Source organism: Leptosomus discolor, chromosome 9 (genome assembly GCF_034619465.1).
Source record: "Leptosomus discolor isolate bLepDis1 chromosome 9, bLepDis1.hap2, whole genome shotgun sequence".
Classification (NCBI taxonomy): Eukaryota; Metazoa; Chordata; class Aves; order Leptosomiformes; family Leptosomidae; genus Leptosomus; species Leptosomus discolor.
In genome coordinates this window covers 29114553-29133154 of record NC_141399.1, presented here as the reverse complement: position 1 = coordinate 29133154, position 18602 = coordinate 29114553, and the positions used below count along the sequence as shown (strand labels likewise).

At 42.3% G+C, this 18602-nt stretch overlaps 1 protein-coding gene across 1 annotated transcript in view; it reads right to left on the bottom strand.

The window, feature by feature from the left end:
• Positions 1–12822, bottom strand: part of STK26 (serine/threonine kinase 26) — a 34244-nt gene extending 21422 nt beyond the window's left edge. The window contains exon 1 of the mRNA XM_086470716.1: positions 12767–12822. Within this exon, the coding sequence (XP_086326842.1) occupies positions 12767–12808 (42 nt within the window). The 5' untranslated portion in view covers positions 12809–12822. The remainder of the gene's footprint in view (positions 1–12766) is intronic.
• Between the last annotated feature and the right edge of the window lie 5780 nt (positions 12823–18602).

Genomic DNA, 18602 nt, shown 5'->3' with positions numbered 1-18602 from the left:
CAGGATCACTAGAGGGAAGAGTCACATCTTTCTATTCTAAGAAAATCCTCTCACAGCAAGCAAAGACAGCTTTACAGCTTCTGCGATTCACCAAGACTGACAAGGGACTGTAGGACACTCCAGGATAAGGGCAAATATTTCTGACCAACTATGGCTAATATTGAGATAATGTCCTTTGGAAAGGCTTCAAACTTAGAATACTACATAACTTACAACATGGCCTTAGAACAAAGACTGCATTTTGAAACAGATTTGCTTTTACCTTTATTAATTTCCCTGTCTTTCCATCTACTGTTCTACAGGAATGTTTTCTACAACTAATTAAAAAAAACCCCAGAACTTTCAAAGACTACTTTTTAAACAAAGGTAAATTTTTATATCCTCCTCCTCCTGGTACCGAAAAGGATGGAGATGTATTTCACATAAACAGAAGTGTGTACACATGTATACACACCACCAATATATACCAATAAATTTTTGCAGCACAGCTGCCAGCTAACCTTCTAATATTGTAGAAATTAAGGTTTCTAACCCTATCAACACTCCGGAGCAAAACAACCAACTGTTAGTCCCTGTTCTTTCACAGATCTTTCACTGAATGGGAAAAGGGTTTAGAAGCTTTGAAAGCTGCCTGCATGAATAATTGCTGGGGGGGGGGGGGTTAAACAAATACTGATTTCTATGGGGAGTCATGTCTGTTGCTCAGCAGATGGTAAAACACAATAGACACCGTATGGATTCCATCATCACCTCTCTGAAGGTAACACCTATAAGTGGACAAATCAGGAAAAAAATCTATTGCTCTTCCCCTCCCTAAGCCGGTTTCCACAGACTAAAGCAGCAACAAGTATGACAAGCACAGGCACATACGCATGCCAACTTGAATCTCATCAGCATGAGTAACAGCACGAGCACAGAGCGTGACAATACAAGCCCTCTCCATAGCTTAGAAGTCCACCATTTCACCAGTCCAGCACAACTATACAGCCTGCACTAGTGTTCAGTAAAATCTCTCCTCCTCTCTTATACAACCATGTGCCACTACTGTATGTGTTTATACACATATGTATGTACACCTATAAAGTCACAGGATCATAGCATAATTCGGCTTGGAAGGGACCTCAGGAGGTCATCTAGTCCAACTGCCTGCTTCAGAGCCCTAAATAAAAAACACTGTAGCATAATTTTTGCCACCATACCTGTAGTAGTTGCATCAAGTATTCTAACAATACAGGTTATTTAAGCATTTTCTTTTGATTCCAATAAACACAGCTACACAGCAATGTCCTGGCTGCATTCTGCTACAAAACTGACCGGCTGACTCACCTTCCCACCTCTGACCCCTTCACATACCTGTTCTCCAAATTCTGCATTCTTCCTTTGAAACAAAATTAAAGCACACTGAATATCTAACTTCCAAGATTATACAGATATCTAATAACACACACCAAGTTAGAAGAAACAGTATGTTAGACAGCTTCAGGATCTGTCAGTGCAGTACAGCTGTTTTATAGAAACAGGTCTTCTACAAAGGTTTATTAATGAATTTCATTAAAGAGTATAGGGTACAACTGGATGAAAAATCAAAGCTTCAAAGAATCTTGGATAGAGACTGAACTAATGCCTTGTATCTTAACAAAATTAAAACCAGGATCCTCTACGTCTCCCAAAGCAAATAATTTAACAGTCTTGTGAGATTTCTTCTAAGTTGTCTGTGAGAATCTATAGCCCATTGTCCTAACAGTATTTCTAAAACCTGACCTAGAAATTCTATCAAGCATCTCTCAGGCTTTATTTGGAACAGAAGTTCCCTTAAAATTGTAGCAGTACTACAGAATAGCTCACCTACGTTGATTGGGAGACATTACTCAAATATGCATCAGATAAAGATGCAATAATTAGCTCAGAAGATTTTATAAAAGTTTGGTAAGGGAAGACTAGAGTATCTACTCCTATGTTTTTCAAGTATCCATTATTATGGCAGCCTAACACATACTGGTATCTTTGGAAGCCATCGGAATTACCTGTGTATTTAAAAGATTGCCATTTCAAGCAACTGCTCACTAATATAAAAACTTGATCTTCATAGCCAGGGAGAAGTCAAAGGTAAACTATAATGAAAAGAGCTATCTTACAGAAAGGTTGAGGAAAAGAAGGTGGTTACCTTATGGCAAAATACTTCAAACCAAAGCAAACACAACCCACCACCAAAAAGAACACCCTAGTAATTAATTTGTTGCGCAGCCTCACAGTTACATGAGCATTAAAGTGCCAGATCAGAAATGTATGCCAACTCTGTTGCTGAAGCCAGCATGCACTGCACCATTTCTCTTAAGTCCCACTGTCTGAATTATGGCTAACAATAACATTAAATAGCAATTATGAGGCCTGTTTATTATCTGTAAAATCTCCAAGGTACCTTTTATTGTCTTTAGAATGAATACCTGAAATACAATGAGTAAAAAAGACACTTAAAAGTCAGTAAAAGAAAAACAGATTAAAAATTTCATCTATTCTCAGCATTCATCTGACTCTTACAAAATACTGAATCTGGGTTGAACACATTAAAATCCTAGCTAACTAGTCCATTCACAGATATTTATCTATTCTCAGATAATAAAGTACCTCTAAGGTTTTTTTTCTGTTCAGACCCTCCAAAAAACTGAAATTAAGAGGGAGTAAGATCAGTAAACCTGATAGGCTACAGAGTAATGTCTTAACAGATACATTCTTCTTACTTGACTATCTTTCCATACACTATCTGCACGTAGTTTCAGGTATTTTTTATATATATATATACACACATTAATTACACACCATGCATATTCAACTATATAACAATATACATATTTCCATATTTTACCTGCATAAGGAACATTTTACTTCTTTAGAATAAAGCCACCACAGGTAAAATTTTAATTCCTGGAGCTCCTCCTCACCTCCCCCAGCCAATTTTATTTTAAAATCCTATTACAATTCAAGTTACTCACACAAACAGTGCCACGGGGCAGGGGGGGTGGGGTGCGTGTGCGTATACACATAAAATTTTAAATAGTTCAAAGTTAATGAAGACACAGGTGCAGTCCATTATTACTTACAAAGAATCAGAAAAAAATGAACCTGCAGACATCGAAAACAAGGGTGGAGCCTGTAGACATCTTTTTTCTCCATCTTGTACATACACTCTTGCTTCTCAGCAACTTTTGCATGTACCTAAACTAATGCTACCCTGCAATCCTGTTCGAGACTCAAGTATCAGGATAACAGATACTCCATTATATTTACTGGAACTGTAGGACACATACTGAAGGAGAAAATTATTTTAACACAAAACAATTTGATTCTATAAAGTATCAAACTTTCATATTACCAAGCTTTTTTACACAGTAGGTAGCAAAAACTAGATCTGAGCTTTCCTGTCCTTAAACAGGACCTGACCTCTGTTACAGCCTTTATGAAACATCTCCCTTATCTGTCAAGGCCAAGACTCGTTGCCATTTTTAGTGAGAAGCTAGAGAAGTTCAATATAAAACAAAATCAAAAATAAGCAAGCAAAAACCCCATGTGGCTTTGTTTTCATCAAGTCAGCCATAAGGTGAGCTGCTTGAATATTTATATGACTATCAAAACTTTAAACCATCCATTCTCAGATTTTTAAGGGAAGAATTACCTTCATCTTCAAACCACCTCTGACCCGTGGCAGATGCAAGTTGTCAATTGTACGTTGGGCTGAAAATGGAAACCACTGAACTCACTTCCTCTATTCTTACCCATTCTTTCACTTTGGTAACAACATGAAGCATCTTAGGAAACAGCATAAATAAGCAAAGAGAAAGAATAACAACACATCTCCCAAAGATCAGCTCTTTGACACAGCCAATTAAAAAAATTTACACCAATTATTTATGAAGAGCATTCTTCATCGAGGAAAGGAAACACAAAAGAGAAGTTTCTTAGGCCAGTGAGCTTCTCTGTAACTGAACATCCTTACATTTCAAATGCAGTCCCATTGACTTCCATTCCATGTATCAATACCTTTTAACCACCTAGTATCTTTAAAAAAAATTCCTCAAATCACTGCATACATCTGCCTCATTCTGCTCACATCTCCGAGGAGCATGGCCTACTAAAACGAGTCAGAGGCATTAAGGAGGCAGGGGGCACAAATTATGTGACTACGTCTTTACCATGATTTGAAAAAGGTAAGTGTCTGAACACTATAGCTAGAAGGATGGACAGCCTTAGATGGAGACAGCAGTCAGTTCAAGAAATCAACAGGTTCTGGTATCCCAAAGTGTTGAAACTCCATTTATTAGAGTTCAACAAGCTTTCACAACAAATTTAACCTCCTTTGCTGAACAGTGCAGGACAGGTGATTGCTGAACGGGTAGTTAACCCACCTCAATGAACTAACTGCCTGTACACCCGAATTAAAAGTCAGAAGACAGGACTACTGCAATTTCTCATTGCTAAAGAACATTTGTAATCTCTCCAGTTTATGAACTGCTTTGAAAAATCTAATCTGCAGAGAGATTACAAAACCCACATCTAATAAGAATAAGGAAAAACAACCATTTGTGGGCTGCAGCCTACTTTCAGCAGTATGCCTTTCCTTTCAGCAAGCAGCCTGCTTATCAGTACACAAACAATTTTTTTTTTTTTTTTTTGGCCACACCCACTTAAAGGAACAACTACGTCAAAACTCTGCCAGCAATAAACAGTATCATTACAGCATTTGGAACATTTTCTTAACATTTAGAGGTTTGGTATCTACAGCTAAACGGCAACTGCTACATAAATTTTACAGGCCTCCTCAACACTATCTTAGAAGCCATTTTATCATTTTTCCTGTGTAAGCTAGAACTTGATACACAGATTTTCCTCCCGTAAAAAAAGATTAAACTCATACTATAATCCAGCCAGAACAAAAATAACAACAAAATCCAGCTTTTTAACTTGACAGTTCATCAACTAGAAAGCACAAACAAGACCTCAAGTTTAACACACATGTAAGTACCTTTGTTCAATTTCTCTACTGAAGTGGTCAATACTTATTTACAGGCTTAAAAAAAAAATAAAGCAAGGAAGAAAAACACTAGTTGGAAAAAAAGACGGCTCCAAAACACAACATGGGTTAAAGAGCAGCCCACAAGTTTATTTACCACAGATAAGTCTCCAGGCACAATCACTGCCTGCAATAAGCCCCAAGTGGGAAGCCACAGTTAGAGGGTATCACACCATTCCTCTAGCTTTGGTAGGGACCATTTTGAGAAAGGAAGGCAAACACGACAGTCTACTAGAATCCTAGATTTCTGTTCTCTCCCCAAGGCTAGACGACCCCAAGCTTGAAAGCTGTACCTTCCTCTTGGCCCTTGATCATATCAATCATACTGGACCTGAAGCTACAAGAAGTACACAGCGAAAAACCAGAAATACAACTCCAAAACGAGCTACAAAGGAAGAAACCTACCCTGCCAGAACCAACCTGCCCGTTTCAGGAAACTCCTTTTTCAATTACTTTGCAGCTCATTCATAGCATGGCAAAGCATCTCCTTACATAAAAGGCGAGGGGAAGGGGGAGGGGAGGAAGAGAAACACCCTGAAAAAAAATGCAGATTCTTCTTGCCAACTAGGCTAGAATAAAGCTGTGCAGGAATGTAAAAATGTTCTTGCCATGACCGGCTGCCAGATGACACTTTCCTAGGTGAGAGATCAACAGCAAGATCATCTTGCTGCCCTCATAATTCTCTGTTTGTTTTTAATTGATTTACATCAGGAGAAATTCAATCTTTTTCACTTAGTGTTTTACATTTAGGCACTTCACAACACTCACGCTCACTTGAAGCTGTACAGTGTTTTATTATTCTGCATTCAGCTCTCAATACAGAAGCCTGCATTGAAATACAACTTGACATCTAGCAAAGCATAGATACCCTCTGATCCCCCCCAGTCAACGTTATTCAAATATTCAGAACATAACAGTACCCAGTTGAAAGGAAAGCCTGCAAAACATCGGGGAGCGGGGCGGGGGAAACAGAAAAAACCCCACATTCTTCAGGATCTGGTTCTTGACTTCTGATTCATTAAAACAGTGAAGCCACCCTGCGCTCTCAGATTCCCCCCCTTCCACAGCTCAAGTGTGAAACCTGCAGATAACTAACGTTCCTTATTCCTTGTTCTCGAACTTCATCTATGCATATAGAATTCATGCAGAACCAAGACAGATCATGCCACAAAGCCTTTCCAGGTATACTGCCTCAATCAAGACCATTGAAACCCAGATTTTGGCAAGACAAACTTGGCTTCACGCTCCTAAGAGTCAACTACGCAGTTCTTCAAAGCTTTCTTCATGAAGATCTAAGCGGAAGCCGTGCTCTTTCCCAAGCTATGGACCTAATCAGTATCGCCTATCTCTGCAAAACCACATGCACAAGAAAAATGAGATCGGCAAGCTACTGTTACCTTGTCAGGCCCTTTATTAAGAGTTTCTCTGAGTTCTTTTTGCCAGATTTATTTGGCTAGCAATCCCTCTGGCAGAACGGATTTCAGTGAATATCACTAGATGGGCACCCTTCCCATGAGATTTAAGTCTCTCCTTCAGAGCTAAGGAGTGTGCTCAGTGATCCTCATCTAATCAGCAGAACAGACTCCTTCTAGAAGAACTGCTAGAAGTTTAAATTTAAAGAACAAATGACAGTTCTCAAATAGAGTAAAAACTGGTGAAGTGGTATTAGGAAGGAATTTGATTTTCAATTACAGTTAGAAAGAACTAGCAGGATTTGGAATAGTAACTCCTGACATGACAGATACCTCAGCAATTCTTTTTCTTCAAAGACAACAGACATGTAGCCACTAATTACAGCATGCCAGAAAATTACATTACAGAAGAATTTCAAAGCCAACGATGTACTGTTCATCTCCAACCCCATCCCCCCAAAACCCACCCCTGAACTCTTCTATCAGTTATTAAATTCAGTCCCTAAGAATAAATGAAAGACAAAACAGCAGTCTCATCACTTTTCAGAGTTCATGACTCTTTCTTAAATCTGAAGATAACCACCAAAGAACAAACAAGCGGTACTTTTACTAACAGGTTTAAAATTCATCCTTTCACTTTTAGAGACGACTGAAAACCATATTTTCAGAAACCTGAAAACAACAAAAACTGAGGCAATACACTGTCTTCACTAAGATGTTTCATAGGTCTCATACAACAAATACTGCTGCAGAGGCACATTCAGTCATATATACTCTTTGTGTGCTACAAGGTTTAAATATATAAAGAAAAAAAGTCCTCCCCTCAAACTAAGCATCCAAATAAAAAAAAAATTAATTTCTTAACAACACATTGCAATATACTATTGAGTTATTACTTGCTATATCTTCTCCTTTTTAAGAAAAAGGAGAAAAGAAAAATAAAACTTTCATCAGGCCTTGTAAAGCTGAGACACTGGAGTTCAAAAACAGCCAGTGTAAATCTTTTCAATGTTAAATTCAACAGGGAAAAAACCCACTACAGAACAAAGTAACAATGACATATTTTTAAGAGTTAAGTCTGATTTCAGGTGTAACGTTACTACCTTTTGGAGGAAATTGCCCTCTACCCAAAACTGACAGTATACAATGATACAGAACAGCAGAGAGATTAAGGTGAGAAGAGTTGAGTTTGTTTTATGTGCTCTCTGCAGCTTCAGCAGATATGCCTCCAAATTCCAGGTCAGTGCACTTAACGTGTGTATAAAACTATAAAGTCTGCACAAAAAAATACCAGTAAAAAAGATTGCTGTGGATTTTCTTCTAAGCCTGATAAAAGTGTCTGTTGAATCCCAAGTGATTATACCTACACAGTTCCATGTATCACTTTCCAGAGCTTGCTCTATCCTCCTGCTTTGGTAACAGTTAAGACAGTAGAAGTATGAGACAAAGAAAAGTAGGGCTCAGTCAGAGTAACTTACCACACTGCAAGAGACAGAAGAACCAAGCTCAGCTAATAAAGCCCAAGCTGAGTTAGCAGACTACTATTAGATATGATACAGCTTGTACATTAAGCACGACCAGGAAAGGAGCCACCACAGTGTTGAATTCCGCAAATATTTTAATGCATATCTGCTTCAAGCAGCAAAGAGGCATATTCTCCACAGGTCTTAAAATACCATCTTCCTGTAGTCTGCCTGCACTGTGGCTCAAAGTACAAGCCAAGGAACTGAAACCGGGCAAGGTATTCATCACCAAAACACTGGAGTCCATCCTAGCTTAATCATAAGAAATTCCTGTTTTCAAGGCATTGTGGAAATCTCTGGGAGTCCTGCAAGGGCTAAACTTTCCAGTTTCCTTTAAGTCAGGTCTCTAAACCATAAAAGTTTAAAGCCATTTCAAAGTCACTGTAGAAGCATCTGGATACAGCTCAGTTCCCAGGAGAAGAAATTAACAGATCCTTGAATGGCTCTTTCTTCAAACCTTGAAGTTCCTCTAATGCCCACCCTCTAAACATTTAAGTACTTGACAGTAATAGACTGCTTGTTCTTAACAGGAGTCATATTCTTCTAACTAAAATATATAAGGTTTACTAGAAACCTGATGCATTTCCAGACTAGCTTTAGGCACCACACATAAAGAGCCCATTTCTAGAGGTTGCACTAATTTAAGAGAAAACATAGAGGTTTTTTCTAGGTCTATGAAAAACACCACTTCCAAAATTAAACGCCACCTCTCCTTTAATCTTTCTATGCCCATCCAATAACTAGATGTTAACCGATCTGCCTCTGAGCATCCTGCAGGGAGAGACTCTCCAGCTGCCAGGCTCAGGTTGTTCAGCCAGCAGCGCCCTACAGCTGGTCTGTTAACCGGCAGCACAGACAGCAAAGCTCACCTTTATGTCCAAGTCCGTATTTAATCAAGCACTCCTTCAATTGTGAATCGGAGTACACCAGCTGACAGGTCATACGCTTCTGGCTGCTCTGCTTTTAGAGGAAGTTAGACTCTTTATTGCAAGATAGCCTGAATGCCAATTAAAACAGATGGAGATCAGGTCTGAACAACCTTCCTGGCTGCACTCAAGACTACTGCCATACAGGATCAGGAGATACCAACAAAGCCATGAGAAAGGAAACAAAAAGTGTTCAGATGAGTAGGATAGCAGAGATAAAGCCCCAAACCAGGTTCCAAAGACATGCATACTGACAAGAAGAAATGCTAATGAGCAGAATCAACATTTCCATCAGATAACAAATGAGTATTTTGCAGACTTAAGATTCTGTGCAACAAATTAGAATATAAAAAAAAGGAAAGTTTATACATAAAAACTCTAGAAGCTAAAAAAGGCCTTTATTACTTGAGTGATGCTCCATTGCTGAAGTTTACAGACTAGTTTGGAAATTTAGGCTGCTGACAGAAAAATTTCCACACTGTCCACCTTAGAAAGGTTAACTGTTACTCACTTGTAAGTTAAGTTTCCAGCCTCTTATTTGCAAAGAAGTTTTGGAGTACTGTATGAGATGCTGCCAATAACATAAGTTCATCAGAAATGCACCAATCTGAAATGAATCTCATAGTTTAAACTTTCTGATCACTTGAAACACATCATCCTCTGAACTATACATCCTGCCTGCTGGGAAAGAGAAAAGCAGTAGTGCAGGACTACTACCAAGACATCCAACACCTTCACTCCAGCTGGTTTCAGTACAGGCCCTGGGTTCATAAGACATAGGTAGGCTCTAACATAGCTCTTGCAAGCCATATCTAGAAATGCTCTGTACAAGTTCAACTGGATTCCTTGAAGATAGTGCCAGTGAACAAGGTTCTCGCTGTGAGATCTCAAAGCATTCCAGACTAAGAACTAGTTTGAATATTTTTATCCCAAGGAACAAAGTTACAGTGACATTACTCAATAAACACTCCAAGCTGACATTTAAACTCATTGCAAACGAGGACACCTTAACTGTGCTCACACAGCTCCATCAATCTTCCATTTTTTCCCTCTCATCTTGGATTCTGTGTAAAATGCCATAATTTGGGGTATCACGCTCAGCTTCAGAGCACTCATTTTATATATTCACCGAGTACTTTGATTTTATTGAATGGGCTTAGAAGTTTGGCAGACGGGCATCGTACAATGGGATCAAGTGGAGGCTTTCCAAAGGAGCGAGGAAAATGAATGTGTTTAGTAAGTTGTTTGCACAAGCAAGAATTGTTAGGTATAAAATTTGGTTTTGTTAGGGACACAAGACAGGTTAAACAGAATGCAACCGCTACATAAACAGATGGTGCTGTAACTACTCGTAAGAGCAACAGATAATACTACCTCTGGGTCTCCCATTGTTGCCAGGGTACAGAAAGTCAGACTCCGAGTTCACTAAAATAACTCTAAGTGACTTTCTGTAATTTTCCATGTTTGGATTTTTTTTTTTTCTTTTTTTTTTTTTAAAAAAAAAAGGAACCTGACTCTTCATAAGATGAAAGATCTTAAATCAGTCAAAAAAGCTTCTGTTATACTTTGGTGACAAACCGTCAAAGTATTCTTTTTGGTGTATGGGCATTATCTAATACGTTATTCCTGGATTTTTGTTGATACTTTTTTTTTTTTTAATATAATGAAATGGAAGGGAAAGTATAAGATTACAATAAAACTGAAACTTTAAACCTGTAACACATTCTCTGGCAAACTCAGTTCCAAACTGTTATATTCAATAAAATGCCTCCCTCAACACAGCCTACAAAACAAGGCATTTTCCCACAGTGATAGTGTTAATGTAACTATTAGATCTTCTTCCCTCACAGAAGAACCTGTTTATTCCTTTTTGGTTGATCACCATACATTTACTTCAACACTGAGCAGAAGCAAGGATGCTTTTATCATCCACTTGGATGATTCCGACTGAATAGTTCAGACAAGTCAAAAGAACCCCAAAAGCAGCAACTCTTATACCTCAGACTACCACACCCTTCTAGAACAGTTTTCTTTTTTTTTTTTCTAAATTAAAAAAAAAAACAACACTGTATTATGACTCTTCTAAAAGAAGAATGAGCAGAAAAATTTTGCATCAAATTCTATTTCTTTGTATTCTAAGACCTTCAGGACTTATATAACAATCTTCATTAAAAAAGTCACCACAGGAAAAATGTATTTTAATCCTATGCATCTGTACATATCTAATAGTTTTAAACATACAGATATATGTTAAGGGGTCTGGGTTAAACTACTAATGCAACTAAGTATGCTATTACATAAAGTTTATTGGTATAACAATGGAAAACAGGACCTTAAATAACTTCAAGGTCCTTTTGTAATGACAGAGCAGCTATGGAAAATAGGACAGCAATACATTAAGCAGATATAAAAATAAGAAATTGACAAACTGAGATTTTGAAATAGAAGTCTCCCAAATATAAACACACAAAAACCCCCAGAGGATATAAATAAAGCAGCTCAGGCTAAATTCTCTAAATCTTTTATCACAGAATTTCTTTAGGTTGTACCAATACAACAGTAAACCTGATGTATTAATGGAACTGAGAAGGCTGAGAAAATGTTTATGTCCTCTTATATCAACAGAAAGTCAGTGGCTGGAATTTAACTGATTTCAGAAACCCTGCAAATCATTAGAAATCAGAAAGGCAAAGCAAACCTTGGTATTGTAACAGGCCTACATTAATATACAAATACTGTTTATACATCAATTCTACACTTCCTAAAAGTAATGAAGCTACCTGACCATGAGAAATTTTAACTTTCTGTTCTGAAACCACCTGAACTCTTTACTGTCTGTGTCTTGCGTACGTACAGATGTATCACAAAGGCTTCTATGTTATCTGAACTGAAAAAGCCTCCAACATTATACAGGTATGACTATCACAAAAGCTAAGAGAAAGCTCAAAACACTGACTGGGCTGCCAGTATCTGACAAGCAAAACCCAACACTTAAATTAGTCTGGTGCTCAGCTCCTTTACGTTTGATAAAGGTCTCTGGCCAAACGTGTATCAGTTTGCCCAGCAGAGTAAGGACAAAGAGGTATTCCACCTTTCCTACGAAAATCAGCAACACACGAGCTTGTTTGCTTTCTAAGCAGATACCACAAACATATAGAAATGACACCAGGTCTCCTTCCCAGCCGAAGAGGTGTAAGTTTCTGACAGATGACGGCTCCCCACAACAAGCTCGCCGCTGTGCTGTATCAACACCACCGGACCTCGCGTTTATCACCTTTCCATTGATCGCAAGGTCCTTGGAGAAGCTGTGCTACAGGCCCAGAACCAAGTGCACGCTGGTGGCGAAGTCCCGCAGGAGGTACGTTTGCCAGCGAGCCTGACATGTCATTTACAGCACACCCACATACCCTGCGATTAACTTCATTTCGCCTTTAATCAGTTTTAGAAGCTCCTACGTGCTCCTGGATGCGGGACGGCCAACCCTGAACAAAGGGGGAAGGGAAGGAGGGGAAACCCTTCGTCTCCGAGGGGCTGGCTGCAGGTACGCGGCCCCCCCGGGGCACGCTGAAGGAGAGGGGGCCCCCCCCAGGGCCTCCCGTCACCTCAGAGCACCCCTCCCTCGCTCGGCGAGGGCTCTGGCCCGCGCTCCTCCCTAGGCCGAACGAGGCCTCTCCGCGGCCAGGCCGCGCCGCCCGCCCAGCCTCGCCCACCCGTGGTCCCCCGGACCCTGCGCCCCAGCAGCGGCCTCCGCCCGGTGGGGCCGCAAGCGCCGCTTCCGGAGCCGGGGCCGAGGCCGGGCCCTTCGCCTCCATTTTGGGGCCGGTGCGGCGCGGAGCTCACCTGCATGCCGGGCACTTGCACCGCCACGGGCGAGTGGGCCATGGCGGGCTGTGGCGGCCGGGCGCCGCCCGCTGCTCCCCTCTCTCAGCCTCCCTTCTCCTGGGCGGCGGCGGCGGGGCCTGGAAGGACAAAGCGGCGGGGCGGCGGCTTCAGCGCGGGCCGCACTCGCTCCTTCCCACCCCGCGGCCCGCCCTGCCCGGCAGCCCCCGCCCGCCGCCGGCTCACCTCGCGGCCGCGGGGCTGGGGCCGAGCTGCGCGACGCGGGCCGGAAGGGAGTCCCTAGCGCCGCTCTGCCATGCCCGCCGGGCTCCTAGCAGCGGCCCTGCCGGCTGGCGCCGCTCGCCCTGCCCATGCCCCCCTCCCCGGTCCCGGCGCGGGGGTGGCTGCCCGGAGCCCCCCGGAGAGGCGCGCGGGGTGGCGGCTCTCGGCACGACCGGGACTGGGCTCAGAGCGCCATGTCGGGCTCCGGCAGGAGGCGGCGACGGCTGCTGTGCGGCGGCGGCGGCTTCTTCCGTCTCAGCTCTGGCCTCGTGAGGCGGAGCTGCCGCCGCTGCACGGGCCTTGGCGTCAGCTGCCCCCGCCTCCTCGGCCGCCTCGGGCCGCCCGCGCCGGGCGGGCAGGGACCGGGGGGCGGAGGGAGGGGCGGTGGCGGCGGCAGCCCCTCAGCGCCGGCCCGGGCCGAGCGCGGGCACGGGGCCGCCTGCGGCGTTGCGCGGCGCCCTGGGCCGGTCGGGTGCTGTCGCACCGGCCCGACCCGCCCCAAGCGCTGTCACAGCGCCTGTACCCTGGTCACATGGCCTCAGCCCCTTGTACCCCCAAACGCCCTGCCACCACCACGCCTGTCCCTGCCTCCTGCGCTCCAGGAACACATAGGTGCAAACAATTGTGTGGGTATTTTATGGGGTTTATTTGCTTTTGTGACACAAAGAGGTGGTGTCTTCTTGTCTCCTGGCAGCTAGCCGTGGCAGAGGTAGTGTGGGCAAGTCCGATGGAGCTGTGGAGTTTCAGCTACCGGTTGGGGGAGGGTCAGTTTCCTTGCTTCCCCGGGAGCACTTATCACCCAGTCCGGCTCTCCCCCAGCCGTGCCCCAGCTGCTGCAGGACTCTCCCAACGCCCACTTGGTTCCTCACCATCACCTTCTTCTCTGGCAGGGTGTGCTGCCCCCGTGTTCTGCTGAGGCCTGGAGAGGAGAAAATAGCAGTGGGTTTGGGTGACATTTTTCCTGTTCATACATGAGTCACCTATTCGTGTGTGTGATTCACATTCTTACACATGAAAGTTTTGCCAGTTACTCAGGCAAAGCTAAAAACGACATCTTTTATGACACTGGTCTTTCCCTCACCCCTATGAGCAAGAATATAGAAATCACATGGGCCTGTCACAAATATCCTTGTGCATATGCGAGCACTTCCCTCAAATTCACAGGTTTATAGGTCCAAAAGCCAAGAAAACATAAGGTAAGCTGGAGATGTTGGGTTGCTGGCTGTACCAGAGCTACCCCATTCAGAGGGTGGGTCTCTTTGGAAGGGATGTGATGGAAGGTGGTCTCCCTCCCTTATGACTTGGAGAAATATTGCACCATGGCAAGGAACACAAACCACCTCTGTTTAAGGTAAGGTTGTGTTCAAACAGGCTGAAGCCAAGAATTTCAAAGTTAGGCAGTGTTTCCGTCCTTAACTCACTGTGGTTTGAACCGAAAAACAAACTAACTCACTGTGATGTTAGTTAAGGACAGGCTTGTGGCTCATGCTGGAATATTTTTTTTTCCAACTTGCCAGTTTGTTAAGCTCTTACTGTTATTAAAATATTTACTTTCTTGTGCACCTTTTAAAAAATAACATGACTTTAAAAGGCTTCTACGTGACAGTTATATGTCTAAGTTACCTAGAAGCCTATATGGAGTTCATTTTAACGGGTGGAATATTTAAGGTATGCATTTTCTGAAAGTTTATACCATATAATTAAATTTTTAAAATGTTTTTGATTAATAAACCTTTGGGAAGAAAGGGGGTTTCTACTGACAAAAATCTTTCTTAATTACATACAGTGGTTAAGTAAATAAATGAATGAACATCCATCCACTCATGGAGCTTCTGAGTGCTGTCTGATTCATTCTGTTCAAGCATACTTAAATCACTTCTCCTTTTACCTTTTGATGATCTTTAGAATATGACCCCTGAAAAAATCCTGACAAATTAAATATGAGGATTTTTGTTTCACACTGCTAATGCATTACCACCCCTCTGTGCCTCTTCTTCCTCTGAGGCTCTGCTTTTCTTTTTCTATCCATTTGTTACTTTGATTTTTCTCCCCAGAATCCCGCTGTTTATCTCAGCCTTGTCTGGACTTTATACTCTCCCTCACATATTTCCTCTTGAAGGCATCTGTTTACTTTGTATCAGAGGGAGTACTAATTGCCAAGGCACTCTTCCTTGTTTTGGGGCCATGTAGTGGGACTTTCGGCCTTTCATGCATTTCTGACTTGCATGCAGCTTAATGTGACATGAAAGGGGCTGTAAGGAGTTTATTTGACAGAGTAAGAGCAGGACAATCACTATGCATGTGATAAGGTATTCTCCCTAGTAATTGTATCTGTAGTTATCTCCCACCCATGCCAGATTGGCCGAGAGAATTGCAGTAACAAAAACACAAGGCAAAATGTTCTGTGAAAAGGCCATGCTTATTTATGCCCTACTCATTCAGAAAGCTCCAGGATGGTGAGTGAAGGCAGGGAGGAAAATCCATCAGGGAATCTTAAGTAACCAGCTGGTCACGTAACAACTGAATCATTGAGCCAGGCTGTGAAGTGAGGTAGGCTGGCACCATAACATCTAAGAAAAGGGTTGTAATACTGTATGCCACTCTGTTATTAGCAAGTTCTAATTTGTGCATTAAGTCAGAACGTCAGTTGCTGATATTGCTATATGAAAGACCTTCCCTGCCCTCTCCCAGCCCACCCTGTAAATACCTGTTGCTGCTGTTTTCCAAGACTTCGAATGTGTCTATAATTCACTTAGGACAACTCGCAGGGCCTCACGGTAGCAATGTGACCCAAGTCAGACCTTCTACTGTTTCATGCATTTAACTACTATTTTTGTGTTGCTGGTGTGAAAGTGTAATTATTTTTACATCAGAAGACTGCAGGGAGCTAGTAACAACACTGGGCTCTTAGAGAGTGCCTGCACCACGTTAGCTGGTTTAGACTTGCCACAAAAAGTGGTAGAAATTTCTCTCAAACTTCTGAACGTAGATGAATAAAATGAAATTACTTACACTGCTAAATAGAAAAATACTTCATCTTCTAGCTGTGGACTTCAGGAGCTCCTCACAGTGATTTGCTGGGGTGAGGGAGGGAGCGGACGTCTGATCTGGTTGCAGCAGAGCTGATGCAAACTCACCGTTAGGAAAGACCCCATCAGACTCACTCATCTGTCTAGGAAATGTGATGCCCAGTTTCTACATATCAGGGTGGATCTGAGCATTTTAAACTCTTTAGTGCCTTTGCAAAGTTCGGCTGGCTGATCAGTGCTGACCCAGGCTCATGGTGACAGTGCCACATGAGGCAGCTCCACAATTCTCCCACTTGCACCTTTCTCTCCATGCCCATGCAAGCAGCACGGCTAATGGATCATCACATAAAAGTGGAACACAGCATCCCAAACTGGTAAAATTCAATGGCTCTCATGTTTTTACATTTGAAACACCTTGCCAAAGATGTTGTGGAGGTTAAAAGTTGACTGGGATCGGGAAAAAAGGACTGCATATTGGTTTTATTAATGAAAATATCAGAGATATAAAAGGAAGAATGAAAACATTTTTTGCAAGGATATAATTTCTCCATTCTTTGACATAAGTCAGTCTCTGATTCACAGGCATTAGGGAAAAATCACTTTGTCTTAGAGGTAACTTATTCAGCAGCTGCAGAGTTTCCAGCACTGCCACTAGAAACTGATACTCACTAACATGGGAGATAGACAGAGCTCTCATCAATCCCATATTACAACTTTGGTATTCTGTATCCAGTTAATAATTTAAAATTATAAAGCCTTGCAGCTGGACTAGAAACAGTACCATAGCACATCCACTTCTGCCCACCACTTTCCTTCCCAGGCTCTGTATCCATCCTCTTTGCCTCTCCTCCTTCTCCAGCTCCTGCAGCATGCGACCTTCCATGTTGCCTCTGCACTCTGGCACAGCTGTTTCCAGCCTCCTGCAGCCTGGGTGCAAGCAGAGGTTCCCCTTCTACCCAGCGTGGTGACAGCAGCCCGATGCCACCAGGTGTATTGGCTGGCAAAAGCCTTCTCCAGCTCTGGCTTCCCTCAGAGGAGCCAGCTCAGTCATTTTGTGGGGCAGCGGGTGCAAGGAGATCCTTGCAGAGATGGATTATTTAGCGAATTCAGCTGCCGAAGTCTGCCAGTGTAAACTGAGTGTTCATAAATGGAGATTTTCCCATAATGTGGCAAACTTGTGCATTTTCTCCAGGAAGCAATAATGGCACATCCTTGACACAAGGATGATGGCTTTACCGCATTCCATGTCCTCCCTTAAAAGCAAGGGGGCAAACCAATATTTCTTAGCAGGGCAAAATGATACATCCTCCTGCAATCTTCTTCTTAGAAATGGCTGAACTATTTTTTTAATTGACACTTCCTGTGCTTTTAAGGAAAATAATCAGTCTCAGGTAAATTCCTAGGATGCAAAAGGTGGGCAAGGGATGCTGGTTCACCATCTCCTTCAATGCAAGGATGAAGGATCATTAAATCAAACAAGCAGGTGCCAAGTTCAAAATAAACAAAAGTAGTCACTGCTTCACACAGGGTATAGTTAAGCTGGTGAATTCCTTGCTACAGGCCAAAAGTGACCGGACAATTTAATGGAAGAAAAAAAAAAACCATCATTGGTAAATAGTGTTTATAAAACTAGCACCGCTGGTTGAAGAAGAATGTGAGCTGCAAATCCCTGCAGGCAAGTGCAAGCATTGGCCCTGCTCACTCCATTCCCACACACTTCCCTAAGCCCCTGCCACTGGCTCCAGACAGAGGTGAGCTACTGAGGTAGAGGGGCTTTGTTCTCGCATGATAAGCCTGTTCCCATGTTGAAGTTTCAACCTGGAGGGTTAACGTTTGGCCAAATAGCACCCAGCTGAGATGGGAGGAACTGCCCTGCAATGGTAGGCAGAGCTACTTGCTACAAGGACAAGTAGACATGGTGCCCATGGTACTAGACGAGTCTGTAACACAGTTTATTTTCTTTCCTGGGAGTTCTTCATTGACATAATCTTTAATTTTCCGTAACAGGAAAAAAAATCAGTAATTGTCTTCATGCAGGTACTAAGCTAATAGTGAATGTGTACGGTGTGGTGAATGCTGAGTCACTATGTGACAGACATTATGATAAACTGAATGGACTGTTCACAAGTTCAAGGGCAAACTTTCCACCTTTGTCACAAAAAGATCCTTGTACTGGTGAACTTTTTATTTTGATATATTGAAAGTATTTGGCTCAGAGAAGCCAGTCACCTGTAGGATAGTCCTGTGCTTCTAAGATTGCAGTGTAAGTGAGATGGGGTTAGTGGTGTTTTTCTGACCTTTTTATCACAAATATACTCTACTTACACTTTCATCTGTAAAATAAACCATACACATGTATGAACACATACACACACACGTGTATTTATAAGTAATTATATCCAATTCAGTAGTTTAACACCACAGAACATTGATCTTCTCAAATTAATATTCTCATATATTCTCCTTCCTGCTTGCAAATATATTTTATTCTTTTAAATAACTCTTCCCAGCTCTATTTTTCCCCTTAGCAGGAAACCAACATTTCA